Source organism: Varanus komodoensis, unplaced genomic scaffold (assembly GCF_004798865.1).
Source record: "Varanus komodoensis strain SLA01 unplaced genomic scaffold, ASM479886v1 scaffold5, whole genome shotgun sequence".
NCBI classification, from domain to species: Eukaryota; Metazoa; Chordata; class Lepidosauria; order Squamata; family Varanidae; genus Varanus; species Varanus komodoensis.
This window is the reverse complement of record NW_025336087.1, coordinates 52,172,667-52,195,586: the sequence shown is the minus strand read 5'-3', so window position 1 is coordinate 52,195,586 and position 22,920 is coordinate 52,172,667. Positions and strand designations below refer to the sequence as shown.

Genomic DNA, 22,920 nt, shown 5'->3' with positions numbered 1-22,920 from the left:
AGAAAGACAAGTGACTTTTCATCAGTCCTATACTTTTCTGGGAACACTGCCAGTGGAATCCAATGTTGCATAATTATGCTAAATACCCAAACCCCAATATGTATTTTGCAGAAGGCTTTAAAAATAACTGAGTGTAGTCCATAGAACAGAAAAGAATTCTTATGTGCTAAGATTATCTATCTGGAATGACAACCAAGTCAAGCTGAGGATTAAGATGTGTCTGTGACCTCTAGCATTCTTGTCATCTTTTCCCACAGCCAGCTAGTTTCACTTACAGTTTTCCATAACAATTGCCAAAGTGAGCAAACCTTGTTTTGCTATTGCAAACCTTGCTATCTGGGTTAAGAACTGCTCTAAAATCATGGATGGGTGGTGGTGAGTCTCCAATCAACACCCCCCCCAAAATAAAATTTATTCTTGTTCATAACAAACTTGTTACAAATACAGTTCATCCTAAAATCTCTGCAGTGTTGGATCATTCTGCTCCTATTCTCATCTTTTTCAAGGAGAATGAATATTGTAGACCAAGGGCAGGAAAACTTATTTAGCCCAAAGACTGCATTCCCCCTTCTGGAGGACAGATACCAGCAGTGGCAGGGAGCCAAAATGATATGCACACTGCATTTACAAACACAAATATGAAAATCTCTGTCACGCACAGGGTAGTATCCAATGGAGCACTGCACTGGTGTAAATTACTTGAGCACAACACCAATAGTGTTAGTGCATCAATTGCCCTGTTGATTTTGGTGAGCAACTGCACCTTGTTGCATGTTTTCCTAGCAATTAGGCTTGAAAAAGCTGCCTCAAACAGGCAGAAAACCCTACTGCAGGAGTGTTGCATTAAAAAAAATGTTCTGTGCTGTTGCTTTTAAAATACACTTGTCTTTATCATTATGCATTTTAAATTCTGTGCTGTTATGAAGTTGAAGCAGAGCCCTGAACCCTGAATAAAGAGGAAATGATAAGCTACGGGAGTACTTGCCAACTTCCATCTCAGCTGCCATAATACAGGGCAAAGGCCAAGAATACAAGGAAGAACACAGAGGTATAAAAGTTAACCGAAGCACCTATAGGCACAGAAAGGGTCACATGACCCAAGACACAATGCAAAGCATGGTTCAGACGGTTAGCATAAAGCCTGAACTCAATGGATAGTCACATACCACACTTCTAAATGGTGCAATACTCAGCAGAGAAGAGGCAGAATACAGGCAAGGAAGAAAATGACTAGCCTCCTTCAAAGAAGCACTGGCAGAAGAATAGATAGGTCATACCCACAAGTCCTGACCAAAATAAAATCACAAGAGTCAGGAATGTGCAATGCACCTTCATGCAGAGATGAATGCTAACTTAATGTAGAGAGAATTGCCATAATCAGAGGCCAAAAATATGGCTAAAAGGTAAAGGTTTCCCCTTGACGTGAAGTTCAGTCATGCCTGACTCTAGGGGGCGGTGCTCATCTCTGTTTCCTAGCAGAGGGAGCCAGCATTTGTCTGCAGACAGTCTCTGTGGTCATGTGGACGGCGTGACTAAACACCGAGGTGCGCGGAACGCTGTTACCTGCCCATCGAAGTGGCACCTTTTTATCTACTTGCATTTGCATGCTTTCGAACTACAAGGTCAGCAGGAGTTGGGACGGAGCAACGGAAACTCACCCCGTTGTGCAGATTTGAACCGATGACCTTTCAATCAACCAGCCCAGCAGCACAGCGGTTTAAACCACTGTGCCACCTGCATTCCTTAAAAATATGGCTGCTACAAGATAAAATCAGTTTGTGTAAGCATAACACAAGGGCAGAGGCAAAGGAGTCAAAATGCAACTACTTGTGGTACCTGTAATCACACTGTAATATTTTTTCTTACTGTTTGCTCACTCTTGTGCATGTGTGCACTCTCTCTCGCTCTCGCTCTCTCACACACACACACAAACACGGATGTATGTACAGAGAGAGGGGGCATTTACATGTACTAAATAGGCATTAAAGTATTATATATCCTGATCTTCTTAAAAGAGTGAGTTCTAAGATTAGCCCATTCTATCTTTGCAGTACCACTGAAATGTTGGTTAGCAGGAGATAAATGCAAAACCATAGTTTGCACTAGCCACAGATTACATCTCCAGCAATGTGAGCTTCCAAACATACAACTGACAAACTGTACAGTGGCTTGCCTTGTTTTTGTCTTCCCATCTTGTGACCATTTATGTTCATAAATTCACTCCCATCTCCAGAGTGCAGCAGCCTGAGGATGCAATGTTGGCAGCCATAATTACAGTCACTCAATTTGTACATCTTGCTGACTCATTCTTGACACAAATTCTACGTGGCCCAGCTGATCAGAAAGCATGGCTTGTTAGTTGAGAGATAATGCCAGACCACCATTCATCTTCCTTAACAGTGGTGAGGTGAGCCATGATGTCTGAACAGCAGCACTGTAACTCATCCAGGGCACTCTGAACTTTCTGTCTGAAAGTGATCAAAATTCAACATTAATCCCTCTGTGCCAACTCACTGCACAAATCTGTTTGCAGTCCTCAAACACCTTGTCATCCAAGAACCAAGCCTGACAAGGCGAAGCACAGACAGGAGCAATGGCACGGACACTCACTTGCAGAGATTTAGTGAAAACAGACTTCCAAAAAAAGAGCATTCATAGAATCATAGAATAGTAGAGTTGGAGGGGGCCATGAAGGCCATTGGGTCCAACCCATTGCTGCTGCAGGACACCAATTTATACCATCTCACTCAGATGGCTGTCCAGTTTCTTTTTAAATGTCTCTAATGTGGGAGAGCCCACAACCTCTTTAGGAAACTGTTTCTACTGCCATATTGCTCTGACAGTGAGGAAACTTTTCCTGATATCTAGCCTTTTCCTGATATCATTGTATTCATGCAATATATTTTGGGTTAAAGCAAAGCCTTAAGGCTCAAATGAAGTGCAGTCTGGTGAAAAGGGGGAGGGGGGCGGAGTATGCAAGAGTATTATTTTCTTTCTGTTTGATATAGCCCCACATGCGATCAATTTGGGATTTTGATTTTAGCTGGTGCGCATAAAGGCATCTGATTTAAATACTTACCAGGCTTGAAGGGGGCAGCTGAATTTATTTATTTGATTTGTGTGTTGCCCAATTAGCAATAATGCTCTCTGGAAAGCTTACAATATAAGCAATATTTATTGAACTGTACAATAAAATCAACAGTTATGTAAGCTGTCCTAAGGCTTTTGCAATAGGACAGCATATAAATATCACAAATAAATAAATAAATAATCATAAATTGTTTGTTTACAATACAATAAAACCAAGAATTATGATAAAACCAATAATAATGAAATGAAATGAAGTGAAGTGAGAGATACAACATATTAGACCAATTAAAACTACCAATAACATACAAGCAGCCAATCATAATTAATCCTTAATATTGCAAAAATATAAATTATAAACTGGCAGCAGCAATTAACATTATTCAAAAACCTTTAAAACCATCCATTAAAATTGAGCCAATGGATTCAACCAATGAAGTGCCTGCAAAGCAGGAGAGTCTTTAGTTGGTGCCTAAAGAAATATAAGCATGATTTCAACCTACTCTCAAGTGGCATTGAGTTCTATAATTGGGGTGGCACGATTGAAAAAGCCCTTCTCCTTGCCACTCCCCCTTCATTTCATGGGCGGGGGGAATGCAGAGAAGGGCCTTGGATGACAACTGCAGTGACAGGGTAGGTATATATGAAGAGAGGCACTCCCTCAAATAGCCCAGCTCCAAGCCATTTAGGGCTTTATGTGTTATTGTAAGCATTTTGAATTGGGCCCAGACAGCAACCAGAAGCCAATGTAGCCTGGGTGAGACCAGCATGCCATACTCACAAATGCCAATCCTTGTTAGCAGGTGTGCTGCCCAATTTTGGATGAGTTGCAGTGTCTGGGCCATTTTCAAAGGCAGCCCCACGTAAAGCATGTTGCACTAATCCAAGCAGGAGGTTACCTGCACATGGATAAACATGGCAATGTGCTACTTGTCCAAGTGGGGATGCAGTTGATAAATCAGCCAAAGCTGATAAAAGGTGTTCCTGGAAACTGAATCCACCTGAGCAACAACACCTAGGTGTTGACTTAACACCCAGTATTATCTACAACCCAATCCTGGCAACCTCAGAATCATAGCTATGGATGGGACTTCTGTGGTCATCCAATGCAATGCCCACTCGTTCCAAGAAATTCAGAGCTGAAGGGACTTTGCTTGTAGAGGCTCCCATCTAGTGAGGGAAAGCCCAGTAATGGACTACATTATCAAATTGTCCTTACCAAAGGTGTAGTGGAGAGGGCCATGAGAGGGGACTGTTGGATCCGTGAAGCCAGGGTCATTGTCCCTCCCCCTGACCTCCCAAGAGACTTAATTTTGCTGGTTCATGGCTGACAGCTGCCACTGTGTTGAAGTCCTGAGTTGAACTGGTTAAGAACAAGGGTGTTTTTTCAACAGTTCCCAACAGTTAGGGAACTATCTATCTGGAGAAGCCTGCCAGGTATGCATATGTGCTTTCTGTGACACTTTCTCTCATGTTTAGCCTCTGCTCCTTGGCAACATGCAGTCAACTTGCCTTTGCTGTTCCAAAAACTCCCTCCCATTCCCCCTGCACTCACACCACACATCTATAACACTCCGATTCCACTTTAAATAGCTGATATTTCTCCAAAGAATCTGGGCAACAGCAGTTTGTCAAGGGTCCCAATGTCATTAGTGGACAATTCCTCACACAGAGAGGCAATTTCCAGAGTTCCTAGGGAAGAGGGATTGACTGATAAAGCATTCTGAAAATTGCAGCTCTGTGGGGCAAACAGGGTGTTTTCTAGTGACTCTTAGCCCCAGAATTATTTAGGAGAAATAATGGCTTAAGTGGAATAAAGGATCGTAACTGGGGTATATTCATTTGAATCAACGGGAAAAAGTAGCCATGGCTTCTGATAGCCTTAAGTTCCTCTCACTTCATTGAGGCTACTTTATGCATGGTTCAGCATAGATCCAATGAGAGTGCAATACAAGATGACTGGATATTTTGAGAAACTGGAACCCCTAAACTATGGACTCTGGATCTCCCGCACATATGTACACTCAAAGTCATTGCTTACAGAGGCCACAGAAAATTAAAAGAAACTAAACAGTGACTGTCAATCCAGACTGCTGCTCTTGGAGAATATAACTACATAGGTTTCCTTTTCTTCCCTCCCTGTTCCCTTCCCTTTGTATGTCTTGTTTTTACAAATGAAGCCTGTGGGCAGTAACTGCCTTATTAATTCCACATAAGCCATTCTGGGAGCTTTTTGGTTGGAAAGCAGGGTACGAACATAATTTTAAAAATCATTCATTCATAAGAAATAAGATAATAAGAGTTAACTTCTACAAGCTGTCATTGTTTCACCTCAAAAAAGATACCCTCATCTTGCATTCATTACTCAACAGAAATTCAAACAAAGAGACAAAACTCATTTTTACTGTATAATCATAGGTTGCATAATCTTGAAAACAGGTGTGGCTTAAGGTATGTGGCTTTGATGAGGGGGTGGCTTTGAGATGCGGCTCAAACTATCATGAAGCGTCCCCCCACACATACACTTTAAAGTTTCCATTGCACCATTGCCCTTACCAGATTATCAGATTTAGTTATGCTTGCTTGGGAAAGAGAACAAGTTTTTCCCCTCTCTTTTATGTGAGTGTCCTTCAGGTATTTGAGGAATACAGTGATATCTCCTCTGTTCCTGACAGCTGCCCAATTCCTTCAGTCTTCTGTTCCCCAGGCTAAATATAATTTCTTCCATCTTTCCTTACAGGACTTGTTTTCCAAAACCCTGCATTGTTCCTATGATGCGCAAACCTCACAAAAATCTCTGGGTTGGTCAGTGCTACACAATCCAGAGTGCTGGGTCCTCGTGTCATGACAATAATCCCGAGTGTTCCTGGCTTGCTTCTGAAATGGGAAGTGGTGGGAAGGTGGGAGGCTGTGCACTCACTTGCTTCCACATAAACCATGCCAATTCCTAGGTGTTTACTCCAGAAATGTGCAATCCAAGTCAATGGCTAAGACAGCAAAGCCCACATGTATGATGCACAGAGACCACAACGAAGAATTTCAGTTTTCCAATAGGCTGTGAATCCACCAATAATATCACCATCTGACCACAGATAACCAGTTTAATAACCAAAAAAATGAAGAACTCAAGTCAGGCACTTCATAGAAATAAAGTTAAGTTTTGCCTTGACAAATCTATACGAATTTGTACAAATCACTGCATTGTAGTCAAGAAGGTTACAGATTAACTTCTTTATCATCTGTTGTAGTATATTCCTTGCCATTATAATCAGGCTGACTAAGCCCGGATCTCCCTTTCCTCCTGTCTGAAGGAAGAAAGACATTACATTTGCCAGTCACATGATACTTTATCTGTTCTCCAGGAAGCAGAATGGAAGTTCTAAGGGAAGTGTAGCACCTAGGAATTTACCCGGCCCCATCATTACCTTCCCAAAAAGGGTTTAAAACAGCCAAAACCTGACATGTGCCTCATCAGAAAACACCTGGTAAAGTTAAATAAGAAATAGCCATAAAGGAGTTGCAAAGAGAAAGTATCTAGCAGCAGATGATATTATGCTAAAATATGATTTTAACAGAGATTTTGCATTCTATAAGCATGTTCCATGATGGAAATACTTTAAAATGTTTTAGAAATATTTTCTACAAAACAGAATATTTTTAGTGACTTCAGCATGCCCCTTATGCTGGATAGTTTTGCTCAAATAGTGAGCAATAGTGAGAAAAATGTGCAGTCTCCAGGCTCTATTATACCTTCTACTGAACACATGTTGAAAGGATGCAAATTCTTCCTCAGTTGCTTGAAATTTTGAGATGAGGGAAAGTTAGGTATAGCTTGCTGTCACCTCACCACCCCCTCTGATAAACAGAGGGTCTTTTTTAAGTATCTTTTTTCCCTTGTTGACTGTGAACAATATCCCGTTTTATTCAGAGAATGTCAATTGCTGCTAGAATAAATGGAGTCCAGGCTTTCAAAAAGAGGTCACTGTTTCCAAAAAGCATGGGTTACAGTGGGTACTGCCTGCAGCATCTGCTCTTTTCCTTTTCCTTCCAAGAGGACAGACAAGCATTATGTTTGGATACCACACTAAACCATGGTTTAGCATTGTATGCACCAGCCTTGGTCTAGTACATTCCCGTCTCCTGTGCCAGCACACTCATTTTCATAGAATCATAGAATTAAAGAATAGTAGAACTGGAATGGGCCAGAAAGCCATCGTGTCCAACCCCCTGCTATTGCAGAACACTAAGAGTTGAGCACTTCCAACTTTTCTTTGTCATCTGTTATCATTGTTCCACCATGGTGAGTAGCTGAACTCCCTTCTCTTTCATCTGTCATGTGCTTTGGATGTATTTGAAAAAGGTTTTGTTGTTGTTTTTAGCTACCCTCACTAGCCTCAGTTCATTCATCACTTTATCCTTCCTGACGTCATCCCTACAGTTCCTTGCTACCTGCTTATATTCCTCCTTTGCAGCCTGGCCTTCCTTCCACCTCCCATACACGTCTTATTTTTCCAGATTATCTCTTACTTTTTTGTGAAGCCACATGGGCTTCCTCTGTTATCTACTACTCTTTTTCCTTGTTGGAACTGTAGTTGTAGCAGTTACATTGTCCACTATGTCTGCCCTGTTAGTTAGAACTGGGTTGAGTAAAGCTATATGTCTCATTCCTACTTCTACTTTCTGCTGGAGTAAGTTATCAACAACACATGTTAGGAATCTCTTAGAAGGGCCATGTTTGGCAGAGTTTGACTCGCAACAGATATCAGGGAAATTGAAGCCCCCATAATGACAACATCATGCCTTCTTGAAATACTAGCAATTTGATTTTGGAAAGATTCATCTTTATACTTGACTGGGTGGACTAACCAGAGATAATTGATTTTGACTAACCACAGACAACTGTTATAAACAAACCCAAACAAACTGGGTTAGTTTTATCTATGATTTACTTTAAAAAAATCCACTTTAGATCATCATTTATGAAGTTAACTTTTACACTACAGCACAGTTTACATTAGATTTATATAACTAATAATTTTAAACTATAGTGAATGGAAGTTACCCTCTGGCATTACCAGAAAAAGAGGTAAATGCAGACTCCAGAGGTTCATCCCTACAGTGTTAAACCATAGTTTAGTATTTCATCTGAACAAATCTCATTTATTATGCTGCCAAATAGCAAACTTAACAACCTCAGAGAAAACCTGAACTGAGCCACAAAACACAATTGTGATATGCATTTCTTTTCAAATCCCCACAAAAGCAAAATGCAATGGCTTTACCAGATAGAAAATTGGCTATGATCTTACCACAAGCCTCACAAGCAGCAACACAGATCTCTTCAGCAACATACTGCCCAGCTGGAAATTGCAGATAATTGCCTTCAGTTTTTCCTGGGGAATGATAAAGATAAACCTGAAAGAGTGGCTCCATTTGTCTAGAAATGGATGGATTGCCAATGATGCCACCATTCTGGTGAATAGTAGACGATGCTGTCTCTTCCATCTCTGTCATTGTAAGGCAGGCCATGATATCTTTATGTTCTGTTCAAAGTATTCCCCTGTAAGATAGTAAAAAGAGATGCCTTAAGAGGGCAGTAGCAATATTTTGCATTAGTTTGCAATAGCAGAGAAGATGTAATGCAATACCACTGAGCTTAGATTCCACAGGTGAGAGTTTATTTGAGATTCAAGTGCTGCTCTCTCATGGCAGGTTAAGTTATATGCTCCTCTTTAAGCTCCATGTGGGAGGTGTATTTTGTTTACCAGTTTAGAAAAATATGGGAATGAAACGAATAAAAGTTCTCTATTCTAGGTACATAATGTGATTAATCTGCTTTGTTTTTAAAAATTCAAGAAGTCAATCATCATCATCATCAACATTGTTTTAAAAGATAAAGTTTTGGCTTTCTGTTGGCAAATGGGCTGCTTGCATTGTTGCCAATTTCCAGTGGCTATTAAAGAACAGGAAGAAGAGATTAAAAATAGGGCTCAAATCTTAAAGACGAAAAAGAACTTGGGCATCTGTGACTGCAGATTCAAGCTGGGATACAAGTTAGAGCAGCTGAAACTCTCTGGGTGGTTTATAACAGCTCATAAAATACTAGAAGCCTACATTATTGAAAACAATAAAGGTAAACAGTCATACAATTATACTACAAATTATAAAAGACAGATTTAAAATTAAACAAGTATAATAAGTAACACAAATTAAGACATAAGACCTGTTAGACAGCTAAATATATACCCTAATATTTTATTTATTTATTTAGCACACTTATATGCCACCCCATTCGCTGGAGCCTTGGATGGATTACTTGGGTTGATTAAATTCCCTTTCAAAGAGGACTATCTTAACCTGCTGCTGAAAAGATAAGTAAGAGCCCTGGAATACAACTGGTTTGCAGGCTATGAAGCAGACTGGGAGATGACAAGAGCACAGGCGGAAAAAAACCCCATGCTGAATCTGACCAAATGTGTCTTAGAGCTCATTACTGACCCTATACTCTGGTGGGTGAGGGCAGTGACAAAGAAATTCTCTGCTAACATTGCATCTCACAATGTTATCCAGTGGAGCTTTTCTGAGTGGTTCACGGTCTTGTACATTCTGGGCCCAAGATGGGTCCTGTTGAATCCTTGGGGACCCAGTATACCAAATTCACAGAGCATTTCAAGGATAAAGTTGCTCAGATTCATCACAAACTGAAGTCTACAGTTAGTAATGTTCCTGTAGCGGAGGTGTCTAGTCCACCTTTGCTGGATAAGTTTCAATGATTGAGGCCTGAAGGTGTGGAAAAGGTGCCTGAACAAGTTCAACCCACCACCTGCAAACTTGACCCTGGCCCTTCATGGCTAATCAGCAAAGTCAAGGAGGGGCTTCATGCCTCAATCCAGAAAGTAGTAAATGCCTTTCTGACAGAGGGACAAGTGCCTGTCCCTTTTGAAGGACGTAGTCATCAGACCTCTGAAGAGGATGAACCTGGACCTGGAAGTTGCCACTAGTGATAGGCCAGTGGCCAATTGTTTGTTTGTTTATTAGATTTAACATGCCCCATTAGTCACACAGCAATATCCCCTTTGTTGGGCAAAGCATTAGAGCAGGTGGTAGTCAGCAAACTTGAGCTGCTCTTGGAGAAATTGATCACATGGATCCACTTCAGTCCAGCTTACAGCCTGGTTTTGCCAAGAAAAAGACAAGGGAAATATGTCCCTGTTGGTTCTCCTGGACGTCTTGGTGGTTATTGATACCATTGACCATGGTATCCTTTTGGATAGGCTGGCCAAGTTGGGAGTCAGCCACTCCTATGTGGCTGGCCAATTTCCCAAAGAGGTGCTGATGGATTAAGGCTCTGTGCCATAGAGTTCCACAGGGTTGCATTCTATCCCCTACACTATCTAACATCTACATGAAACTGCTGGGAGAGGTCATCAAGAGGTTTAGGCTGAGATGTCAGCAGTACCCTGATGACATCTAGCTCTATCTCTCCTTTTCATCTACTCCTTTTCAGGTGAGTGGTGATGGTTCTAAATCAGCGCTTGGACAGTGTGATGGACTGGATGAGGGCCAATAAATTGAGGTTTAATCCAGATAAGATGGAGGTACTGCTGGTAGGCAGGTCACCTTTCCTGGTGAACTATATTCATTCTGTGCTGGATGGGGTTGCAATCTCTCTAAAGGACAGGGCACGCAGTTTGGGAGTGCTCCTTGATCCAGAGCTGTTTCTAGAATCTCAGGTGACTTCTGTGGCAAGGAGCACCTTCCACCAGCTTTGGCTGGTCCATCAACTGCATCCTTACCTGGACAGACAATGCCTAGCAACAGTGATTCATGCTCTGGTAACCTCCTGATTGGACTACTGTAAAGTGTTCTATGTGGGGTTAACCCTTGAAAATGGTTTGAATACAGAATTGGTACAGAATAGAGCCACAAGACTGCTTACTAGGACTGGCAGTTGAGATCACATAACACCAGTCCTATTCCAATTTGACTGGCTTCCAATTGACGTCTGGGCCTGATTTAAGGTGATAGCTTTGACATACAAAGTTCTAAATTGTTTAGGGCCAGGATATCTGAAGGGTTATCTCCTTCAGTACTTTAAGATCTTCCACTGAGGTCCATTTTGGGAAGCCCTCTTTGAAAGAGGTTAGAAAAGTAGCTACCCAGGGAATGGCCTTTTCTGTGGTACCACCTGCCTATGGAATCTGCTCCTCAGAGAGATGCATCTGCTGCTGATGCACCCCTTTATTCATTTTGGTGCCAGGACAAAAGGTATGAGATGTCTTGGTCTTTTGTAAGCAGCCTAGAGATCCATTTTCAGATGTACAATGGGAAAAATGTTTTAAATAAATAGGGTTGGTGCCACATGGGCCACAGTGGAAAGTTTGTTCCATGCTTGTGGGGCAGCCACTGAAAAGGCCTTTCTCCTAGTTGTTACTACCCAAACTTCCCTCAGAGGTGGCAGAGGCAGGCCCCAACTGGAGAAGCATTCTGTTATGTCTTACGGTAACAAGTCTTTAGGGTTTAAGGGTTAAACTAGGACCTTGAATAGGGCTTGGAAACATATTGGCAACCAATGCAAAGTGGGCCAGAGGTAGTGTTATATGTTTGAATCTTATGATCCTGATTATTATTTTGTGCAAGCTGTTACTTCCAAACATTTTTTCAAGGATGGCCTGAAGTAGAGTACTTTGCAATAGTCTCATTTAGAGATTAAGGTAAAGGTAAAGGTTTCCCCGTGACATTAAAGTCCCATCATGTCTGACTCTTGGGGGCAGTGCTCATCTCCATTTCCTAGCTGAGGGAGCCAACATTTGTCCGCAGTTTCCATGGTCATGTGGCCACCGTGACTAAACACCAAGGTGCACAGAACACTGTTACCTTCCCACCGAAGTGGTACATATTTTTCTACTTGCATTTATATGCTTTCAAACTGCAAGGTTGTTGTCAGAAGCTGGGACAAAGCATGGGAGCTCACTCTGTCATGTGTAAACTACTAAAACCATGCTATCCATGTTCCGATAAAAAGACTTAACTGGGCCACTAGCCAAAGTTAGCAGAAGGGATTCCATGCCACTGAGGCACCAAAGTCTCAAGTGAAAAAGAGGACTCAAGGAGCACCCCCAAGCTATGAACTTGCTCTTTCAAAGGGAGTGCAACCTCAACCAGAACAGACTGAACTTTCTCCATACCACATTGTTAAGACCCAATCTTTACATTTATTACTTTGCCAGAAAGTACATAATTTACTAGAAGATACAGAGAACCAAATTAGGTTTTTTTAGGAAACAGCTAACCTTGTTTTTAAGCAAACATCTTTGCTCATGATGTCTTGGTTGGGTTAATTTGCAAGGAATTGTTAAAATCTGATCTCTGAGAATACAGCATTGCACTCAAGCAATTTAATTGAAATGTGGACTAAATGAAGATCTTAACAAGAATGCGTCATCTTAACATTTCTGAAATTAAGTTAATTTGGGGGAGCCTATACTATTCCAATGATGCACCATTTTTTCTGGTTAAACTTTCCTGAAAACTTGAGATATTTTGCAGGTCTCATGAATATAATTTGGTAGCATTTAAAATAAATATGATGAATGGGAACCCCAACTGAAATGGTTAGAGCAGACTTCTATCATCTCCACTCTTCCTTCTGCTTCTGAAGCTCACTCCTTAGCCAATAGTTAGCAGATATCAGGCAACTTGGATTGCATCTCTTGCTAATTTTCTCTCTGCTTGAACAAGACACTATTATACACAATGGGCCAGTTCATGTAAACAAATGGCCCACTGTGGCAAGCCATGATGAGCTGCAGCACAGGCTGGGAGTTATTTCAAATGCTCATGTTGTAGCCAGGGCTTACTGTGGGCTGTGGCTTACGCAAGGGTTAAACCTGACTTACACACAAAACCCATACTTCCTGTATTTGGAAGACATGAGAAGTCACAGCTTGAATATTCAGGATAGCACTTGTGGATGCCATATAAGCCATGACCAAGTGCATGGGTGAACCCAGGGTGAACCCAGTCGTTGTGTGATCCTACCCAAGGCCATACAGACAGAGGACATTCCTGAGCTAGTCTACTGTTTCTCACCTTACCATTTAAGCAATCTGTAGCAACACTGTTCCAAGTTGATGGATTTCTGAAATATGCTTTTTATGTGAACTTCCTCATGTATAGAATACACAGATGCTAGAAGAACACATTATACATGGCATGAGCAAACGAAAGGGGAAATGGTTTTGGCTGTTATGCTTCTGTAGTTGAAAAAGTGTTTTCAATATTTTGAATGTTTTCAAGAAAATATTTTAAAAGGAGTTAATTAACCAAGAAGAGAGTATACCTAAGAATTTTAAAGTTTAAGTATTAATTAAATTAAGTACTTAAGTATTAAATTAATTACTAATTAAGTATTTTAACTCTAATGGAAATCCATCTTTGAGACTGACTAGGAGTTATATGACTCAAGATTCAAGAAGAGTCTCTAAAGCTGCTTCACAAACTCTTCCCATGTAAGGAAGCTAAACACAGAGGCAAAACAGATCCCACATGTGCATGTCATAGATACAAAATGGTTTTTAAATGGCAGCAGTCATAGATTCTAGAAAAGCACAATTGAAGAGTTTTATTTTATTTAACACTGAACTATTAATCAAGCATTAAAGGTACTGGGGAAGTACTAATGATGTACTCATCTGTTTTGTAACTGCTGTAGAAACTATAAGGGCCAAATACCTTGGGAAAATGTTCCCTAAGATGTTGCAATTATCAATGATCCAAATAGTTCTGACACTTTAGACTGGCTCATTACAGTCTAGTATTGATAGTCAAGTGAAAAAATGTGCACATACCGCACTGATTATGAAATGCTTACAGCAATTTTAAGAACAGACTTTCATTTCAGAATTCAGAAGGAAGCAGCAGAGAATTAAGCCTCTGCTTGTATGTATTTTTAAAAAGCATAATAAATCTCATTTGTTGTTAATATTCATCCTTCACAGCTCATATGCTACATAATTATTTTGAACTTGGGTATTCCCAGCAGCCAGAACTTAAGTTTTCACAGAATTTTAACCTAGTTTCATGCCATGGCTATACTTCAGGAATTTGTAATGTAGTTCCAGGAGCACCAAAGACATTTTGAATTAGTATCATAATCCATGGTGCTCAATTCATAATAGTTTAACAAAATGATTGCAAGATTGTGCCAACTGTGATCAAAGTTTTTGGCTTAAAATTTAGCATGCACCACATATCAATTAACAGTATACGATATTCATGTTGTAGAAAAAGCATGGTAACTGATAATCTAGAATAAGTTATTTCTCTTAACATGGGTATTACATTCAAGATTAATTCCCCATTTCATTAGACAAATGGCTTCCTCTGTTTTGTCAACAGATACTGAACTATTAATCACATATCCATTTCTTTCATAATGTTCTCCCCTACTATATTAAATAACACTTAGCAATTTAAGATGAAGAAAGCAGGGCTGGGGGGATTCAGTGAGGAACAGATATTCTTCACTTTTCACTGCACCTGCCTGTGAATGACTTGACTAGGAGCTCCTTTTCCTTGCCACATGAAGTTGGCACTGAACTGGCTTGCCCTTAATGCAACCACTGAAGTGCAATGACACAGAGCACGACTACATTAAAAAAGAACAGTACATGGTATCCAGATCCTAATGCTTAAGAACCACATCCATAGAAATAAGAAGTGGTAGCACTGTGCAATGTGGGCAGTTCATTGCTCTGATAACCAAGGCTTCCACAAGTCACATAAATTAAATGAAATTTTTAAGCAGCTTCCTCTTTTCACATGGGATAAGGGAGCCACATGGATCCGGCCAAATGCCAACCAGCCCTGTGTGTGTCTCTGAAGCTTTCCCTTTTCTGGCAAAGAAACTGCCCAGAGCAGGAGGGGTGTACTGTACATGTTTCTTATCTGTCCCTCTTCCTCAAGATCGCACACATCCATGTGCAGTTTTCCTTTTCTTTCATTTCTTTTTAGGATTTTTAAATTCTGTCTTCTGTTTGCTGTTTTCTTTCTTTCTTTTTTGTATGGCTTAATCACAGTTTATTTGCTGAATGGTTAGAATAAATGGAAACAAAATATAATTGTTTAGACATCATGAGGTTTTAAACACATTGTGAACTAACAGGATTTAATGCATCTGGAAGACAAGATATTTTAGTACATAAAAACACTTGTGCATATGAATCCACTTTGTAATTATTGCAGGCCAGATAAGGTCTCAGTTAGCCAGTCACATGGCTTTTATGAACCCTAAATGCAAGTTTCACCCTTCATATGTTTATATAACTTCCATAGTTCATAAATGACTTTATCTTTTTAAAATAATAATTATTTTTACTAACTTAATACCACACCATACTATATCAATAACAACAAAAAATTAGAAAGAGGGGGAAAAGCTTACAATACAAATAAATTGTATCATATAAATCAGTTGAAAAAAAATAATTGCTTGCTGCAAACAGCTGGGTTCCCCAAACAGGATAATGCCTGCCTCTAGTGTGTGCATGGTGTAATCAGGGGTTTATGCTACCACTCAACACACCAACCAACCACTTTTTCAAAATAACAAACATCTGAAGTTTTCAGGGAAGAGCATGGATATGTATTCCATAAGGTTTGCAAAGTTTTCTCATCCATTCTAAGACTGGCTCCTTTCAAAAACAGATACGACAACTGCTCTTTGAAAATTAAACATATGCATTCAAATCAACTAATAATTTTTGAAGGATGAGCCATGAGTCACAGAAAGCGTTAAATAAATCTAATTGCATTTGCATAGAATACTACCACTAGGTTGCTGTTAAAAAGCTAGTCCTGCAACTGCAGAACCTGAATTTTCCACACTTGAATTTGAATTATATCCAGTACCATATCTGAGTTAGAGCTGACATTGTCCAGTTCTCCAAAGCATGACAACCTAATAAACATATTATGGTAAATACTGGCCGATTATGTAAATTTCACTGTTCCTTTGTGTCTGCTACTGACAACAGTTGAAAGAATCTTTTTAACTAAACATTTGCTCCTACCAGGATTTGATTATGCTTTTTTCTCAAGCACTGCCAACACAGAGGTTTATTTTATTCAAATCAAATGTCTGGTGGTATGAGTAATAAATATAAAGCTACATTTGCAATGTTCCATAGTTCAAATAAGAGCTAATGGGGAATTTGTACTGAATTTACCTGTAGGCTGCACTATGTCATGGAATCATGTAATTGGGAGATAAAGAGCATACTCAATGGTAAAATGCAGTTATCTGATTTTAAACAGGAGGGATCACTGTCTAAAACTGAACATACATGCTTAAGTAAACCTCTGAGTAAGCATGAGAATCTGAAGTTTTAATGGAGGAAAAGGATATTAGACTAATTTGCACATGAATATTTCTTATATTTCTATACTGCCCAACAGCCAAAACTCTGCATGAGCGAGGCTACAAACTTAAGCATGCTTTTGTTGTTGTTAGTCGCGCAGTCGTGTCCGACCCATCGCGACCCCATGGACAACACTCCTCCAGGCCTTCCTGTCCTCCACCACCCCCGGAGTCCACTTAAGCTCACACCAACTGCTTCAGTGACTCCATCTAACCACCTCATTCTCTGCCGTCCCCTTCTTCTTTTGCCATCTATTGTTCCCAACATTAGGCTCTTCTCCAGGGAGTCTTTAACTGGTGGTAAATCCAACTGAACCTAATGGGGCATACTTCTGAACAGACATGGATAAGACTGTATTGTAAGGAGGAGACTTTAAGCATGCTTACTAAAAGTGCATTTCAGATGAAGATGGGAGACTGAATCTTTGAGTGTACAATAGTGTTCACAATTCAACAGTCTAGAAATGAGGCTTCAACACACAAAATTAAGAAAGGTGTACTGCTCTAGTTCCTATGTCAATATAATAACTAAAGCAGGTAATCATCACAAGTGTTTCCTATCAAGCATGCTCCCAGCATACACCTATTCTCTTTGTAATAGATCAGTGTTATAATTACTGATGACGATACAAAACCTCAGTGACTGCATTACTCAACAAAAGTTTTGTCTTTTCTAATTGCTCCAGTGGACTATTCAATTAGCCTCAATATATTAGTAATATATTTTCCAGTCAACTTGTAATCAATGGAGGTGGGTTGGTCAGTGGCCCCTCTGGAAAGGCAAGGTTACTTTGCATTTACACAAAATGGTCATGCATTGGACCAAGACACATTACAATCCATGCACAGGATTCTTCATAGATGGAAAACATCTAGCGGTAGGAATCAAAGAATTCTACAATCTGTGAAGGCACATCACAAATAGATACCAAGAAATAGCAGCATATGATCTAAAGTATGCCTTCCCTATTCCTTTAAGAACTTGCTAACACACAATTGAATGTCAACTGTGCAGTTTGTTGTTACTTAGGCAGTTTGCACAGCCATTTCATAATGGATTAAAAACAGGAAGGAAAGTATGGGTGAGGCTTGTTCAAGCCTTTATGAAACAGATTTTAAAAACACATTTTCCCCACAGAAGACCTGGATCCTAAAGTGCAATGTAAATGTTTACTAAAATGTCAATGCTTAATACAACACCATTCTTGAGCGCCTAAGAGATCACTGAAATACTAAAACCTTTTTCCTTGGCTGCAATTCAATAAAACAGACCGCCCTGATATGGGACACAATGAGCAGTCTCCCACTATTCCAGTCAAATGCAATTGGTCTCATTAGGGATATAACTTCATATATCCATTTTGCATTTCTGATTGGAGCAGGGAGTTAGGAAGGCTGTCCTATCTGCATTGATTTCAAAAAGAAATTAATTGTGAAATCATCAACTAGGTATTGTCTTTTCAACATCTGCAACATTTCTCATTAACAGAGTGAATAAAGAGTTAATATCTTTAACAAAAAATGTCTGAACCACAGTTAGTACCATACTTCTCTTTTCTTGTATTTCAAAGAATTTATACTGAACTTTGTATTTCAGAGAACTTATACTTTTCCTGTATTTCAAAGAACAAACCCTAACCCTGTACAACACAGGCAGGGAACTCACAACCCCCAGAGCTTACTAGACTACAATTTCCTACCATCCCTGATCATTAACCAGGCTGGCTGGGACTGACAGGAGTTGTAATCTGATAACATATTCAGGGCAACAGGTACCCATGTTCTGCCAAAGAACCTCCATCACGTGTACTACAAGGTACAGCAAGGATTTCACAGAGGTGACACAGTTAATACCAAGTGCAATCTTTCAAGTGGTGGCAACTCTTCTAATAGGAGAAGATGACCCATGTGCCAAACAACCAATTCTGAGGACAAATAACCAAACGAAGTGCAAAAGTGTTGATATATGAAGTCCACAAAAGTACAACATACAATGTTTTATAGTGGTTTATTTAATTCATTATTTACCCCTAGTGGACTTGCTGCCTATCTAACAAGACCGCTAGCTCATAATGTAGACAGAAGACAACTTGCATGGCAAAGATCACCGTTATCTCTAGCAGTGCAGCTTGACAGAAAATGGAAAACCACAAAAACAAGCCAAGGCTCTGGAAATAAACACCACTTGAAAAAAGAAAGAAAAAGAGGAGAGTCAACCACTAATGTAAACACTTATTGTAAGATTAACAACAGTCTGCATTGCATTAAATGTACAGAAATTTAATAAGCTTATTTTCTTCCTAAAACTGCCTAGTATGTTAAATAGAGTCAAATGAATATGGAGAGGAACTTCTGGTTTTCAAAAAGCAGCAATACTGTAGCTGCATCGTAGCTCTCCCAACAGTTAAAAGTCCTTTTATAAGGAATTTTGATGAGTCTGCTCACCAAGACTTCCCAGTGACAGCCATTTCCACATCTAAACCAAGCAATCTGTATTTACCTATGTATCATCAATATGGTTTCGCTAGAGCTTATTTTGTAAAAGCAAATACATTGTCAGCATACAGTTGCTGTTTGGTCTGGTTCTTCTTGTAAACAAACAAAACATTAACTGAGTGGAAAAAGTTAATGATTTGGAGTCTTTGTCCTGAGGGTTTAAAGTACATTTGCAGGCATGCTTCTAAATTGGGACATAACACCCTGTCCAACAACTTCTTAATGTCATCTATCCTAATAAATATTACAATACTTAAACGTGACAGCTTGTGATCCTGACACAGAATGCCTCCTAGGCCTCTCATCACTTTGAAGAGCCTTTCTTAATAAGATTACTCAAAAATGCAAATAGGGCATTGAGTTTATGAATGCCATATGGATTATATCAACTACCTTATACAGCCATCAGGGTCAATGTGATTCCTGTGCTGCTGATAAGGCTTAATTATGAGACTAGGTAGGAGTGCCTCCCTTTCTGCTTTTATCAGCCCTCTCCTTAGGATCAGGCAATGGAAGTCAATCCCTCTATAAAAAGGTTGGAGGTGAATTATTCCTTCTTAAGATGTTTGCAGATGAAGTTGCCCTATCCCTTACTAATCCTGTGGTATCAGTTTCACTGATCCAGAAAGAACAAGAGAGGAGGTGGCAGGATTCAAAATTAATTATACAGTACTAAATCAGAACTACTTTTCTTTAATACCCCTCCAGGAGGCTAGTAACAAATCCACACTCTACCAGGCTTCACTATAAGTTAAAAATGGTTGAAATACTTGAATGTGACTATTCTTAAGAACCTTTCCAAACTAGAATGGCTTAACTCTCAGTCATTCCTGTATCAGATAGAATCTGACCTTAAAAGGCAGGGAAAGCAAAACATATCCTCGTTGGTGTGATGGGCTGCAATAAAGGTGACCTTGCTACCAAAATTTACTTTCTCCTGCCAAGTGCTGCCACCAGAAATTTCTGACAAGGAACTATGTGGTTGGCAGAATATATTTGATATCTTCATATATAAGGGAATCTGAGCAGGGCTCAGAAAAGCTACATTAAACAAAAATGTAAAACAATGTGGGCTCAGGTTCTCTAATGTTCATAAATACTGTTAGTACAGTTACAATTAATTCTTATTCTCTCAGAATGCAGCATTCCAAGGTGGAAAGCTCAGGCTCCAAAGGTGAGCTAGATGAAGAAGAGGAAGGGCTGGAATGCCTTACTGAAATGACAAGGTTAACAAGCCAAGCAACTGGTGAAACCACCTCTGGTTCAGGAGAAGCCACTGTAGAATGAGGAGGGGCAGAGGAGGAGGGATCTGGGTTCATCAACCCAGTGGTTTCCTTGTCAAGCCAAGTAAGCAGACCAATTAAGTATAGTCAAACCTCACTTGTGTGGGTTTAACTACCCCAGGATTTGATTATTCATGAGTTTGCCTTCAATAATTAAATGGGATTTTTAAAAAAGTTTACAGTCAACTGTGGAAAATCTTCATCACCACAGGAGAGAGGACATGCAAGGTGAGAGAGGGAAGACCTTCTTGCCCCATCCATCTGGAGAGAGAAATGCCTCCGACATTTCCTTGATGCAAAGAGGAGCAACTCATGAGTGACAGGGATGTAATAATGTAATAAATGAGGAAGGAGAGCCCTGCTGGATCAGACCAAGCTCTAAAATATAGAGGGAGAAGCAATCCAGTACATGCATGGTCAAGAGTATTAAGCGTTAAGGTTGTGTTAGAGTTAGGGGTGGCCCAAAGATATTCATGGTTTTTCCATTTGGGCAGGAGTCCTGCACCCCAACACCTGCCAATGCACAGGACCAACTATAGTATCTGATCTCCCATAGTCTGGTCTACAAGCCGCATGTAGGCCAACACCTATGCCTGCCTGCCTTTGCTGTAACCATCAATGTTACACCCACTGTGGAGCAATGTAGCTTCTGGTGCTCCTGTTGACACCCGTGAGCCTCCCCCAGTGCTTGTATGGAGAGAGCACCAGTGCCAGGGAGAGGAGGAAAGGGGCACGGCCATAACAGCTGCTGCTGTGGAGTGGTGGCGGAGACCAGGTGGAGCCCTCAAGTGGCTGCTCCTTCATAGCCAGCCACTGCACAGGGCAACACCAGTTCGGAACTGGTTTGGGTGTCAGATTTTCTATCAGGGTTACTGTGGGTTTATTGCTCTTATTTTATTGTTTTTTCAATATTGATGCATTATTTATTTTGATATTGTTGATTTGTATATTGTTTGATATTTGTTATTCTTTGATATTGTTGTATTTTTCATTTTGATTCATTGCATTATTTATCATCACCATCATTCAAGTTTAAGAAACCATGTGACCCCAGATTTCTAAGGTTCTTTTTATATAAAAAGTCTTGCACTTAACTGAATGTGCTATTTTAATATTCTTGCTGACATCCAAGGCTTTGTTGAGCAAGTTGAACCCTTCTTCATCTCTTCCACAAAATTGCAACAGTAGAACATAACCACAAAAGCTCAGTTTCTGCAATTTTCTTAACAGTAACTTTTCTGGCACATTCAACTTTTAATTATAAGGAAGCCTCCCCCCCACAGCTTCTTTTCAAAATAGCAGTCAAGAACCAGGACAGGGTATTTCAAAGACAATGAGCGAGAGGGTGCTGCGTGGGCCACCATTTTTCCATTGCAAATCATGAGACTTTGGGGCATTCCATTACCCTCTTCTGAATATGGAAAAGAGGTAGCTCAGAGACCTCCTCTACTTATTCCCTCTTTCTACCTTCACTTGTTCAACAATTTATCCCTTGTATCATTCCCTGACCTAGCATTATGCTTTGGTCTTAGGGCTAGTTTGCACTGAGATGACCTCAGAGCCAAAGCAAGACAGATTACCTCCACACAGAAAGAGAATTAAACTAAGTTTTACACTGAAATATACGCAAAATTAATGGCTGGAAAATAAATGGTGGAATAAATTTAAGGGCTGGGAAGTCAATGGAAGGGAGATTTGTGTACCTGTCAGGGAACTGCAATAACCACAGCATTATGTGGTTAAAACGAGCTGTAAAGAGAGGGAGGGAGTTAATCTTTCTACTTTCTGGACTAGCTGGAGACTTGGGGAAATGCTGAAATGGTGGAGGCACTGAAAAGTGTCAGAAACATTTAAAGCAAAGAGGATTGCATTGCTAACTGGGTATTATTGTTCTTCCTGTCTTTGGTGCATCCTCCTTTTCCACTTTTCCCCATTTACTAGTGTTTTACAAGTAACAGCTAGGCTGGGATCTATGCAGATTAGTCTATGTAGAGTCATGGCATGTTGCTGTCCATATACCTTTCCTACTTCCTTTGGCAGCTGAAACAAATAAGGAAATTGCCCATGTATGGCTAAACATGCAGGACGATCATAAAAGCACACTTGTGAAAGACTGCCAGAAAGAGGAGGAAGAGGAGGAGGAGATACAGACACACTTGTGCAGATGTCAGATTACAATTAAAAACATATGACCCCCCAACTGCACTTTTTTAAGGCCCCTGGGGAAAAAACAAACAAATCCTAAAACAAAAACAAAAAGAAGACAACAAAAAGGGTAAACAAATGGACCAGGGAGGCTGAGACAAGACTGGCTCTGCCCCAAACGACACTGAGATACCAAGTGGAAAACAAAGACGGAGGACAATCCTTGGTGAGCCCAATTGTCTGCCAGGTGCACCATGAATTTTTCCACAAACAATCTACACTGGGTAGCTTATGTGGCCCATTTTTTCCAGGTAAGCAAAAGGAGAACTCATTAACCTTGTCATTATTTTTATCAAAATTGGCAAAAATACACAAACCCTTTTAACTGAATCATTGTTTCTCTTCTCCCCAAAGGAATGGGGAACTGGCACTGGCAATCAGGAAAAAGTGTTTTGAAAAAGCTTCAATAAATCAAGTTTAAAATATTCA

At 40.1% G+C, this 22,920-nt stretch overlaps 1 protein-coding gene across 3 annotated transcripts in view; it reads right to left on the bottom strand.

Moving 5' to 3' along the window:
• Positions 1 to 22,920, bottom strand: part of JAK2 (Janus kinase 2) — an 89,918-nt gene that overhangs the window by 47,085 nt on the left and 19,913 nt on the right. Inside the window, exon 3 of one of the 3 annotated variants that reach the window (XM_044446693.1) lies at positions 8,397 to 8,647. In XM_044446693.1, the coding sequence (XP_044302628.1) occupies positions 8,397 to 8,616 (220 nt within the window). In that variant the 5' untranslated portion in view covers positions 8,617 to 8,647. Of the gene's footprint in view, positions 1 to 8,396; positions 8,648 to 22,920 lie in introns of those variants that run through there. The other 2 variants (XM_044446695.1, XM_044446694.1) reach the window with 2 other exon arrangements.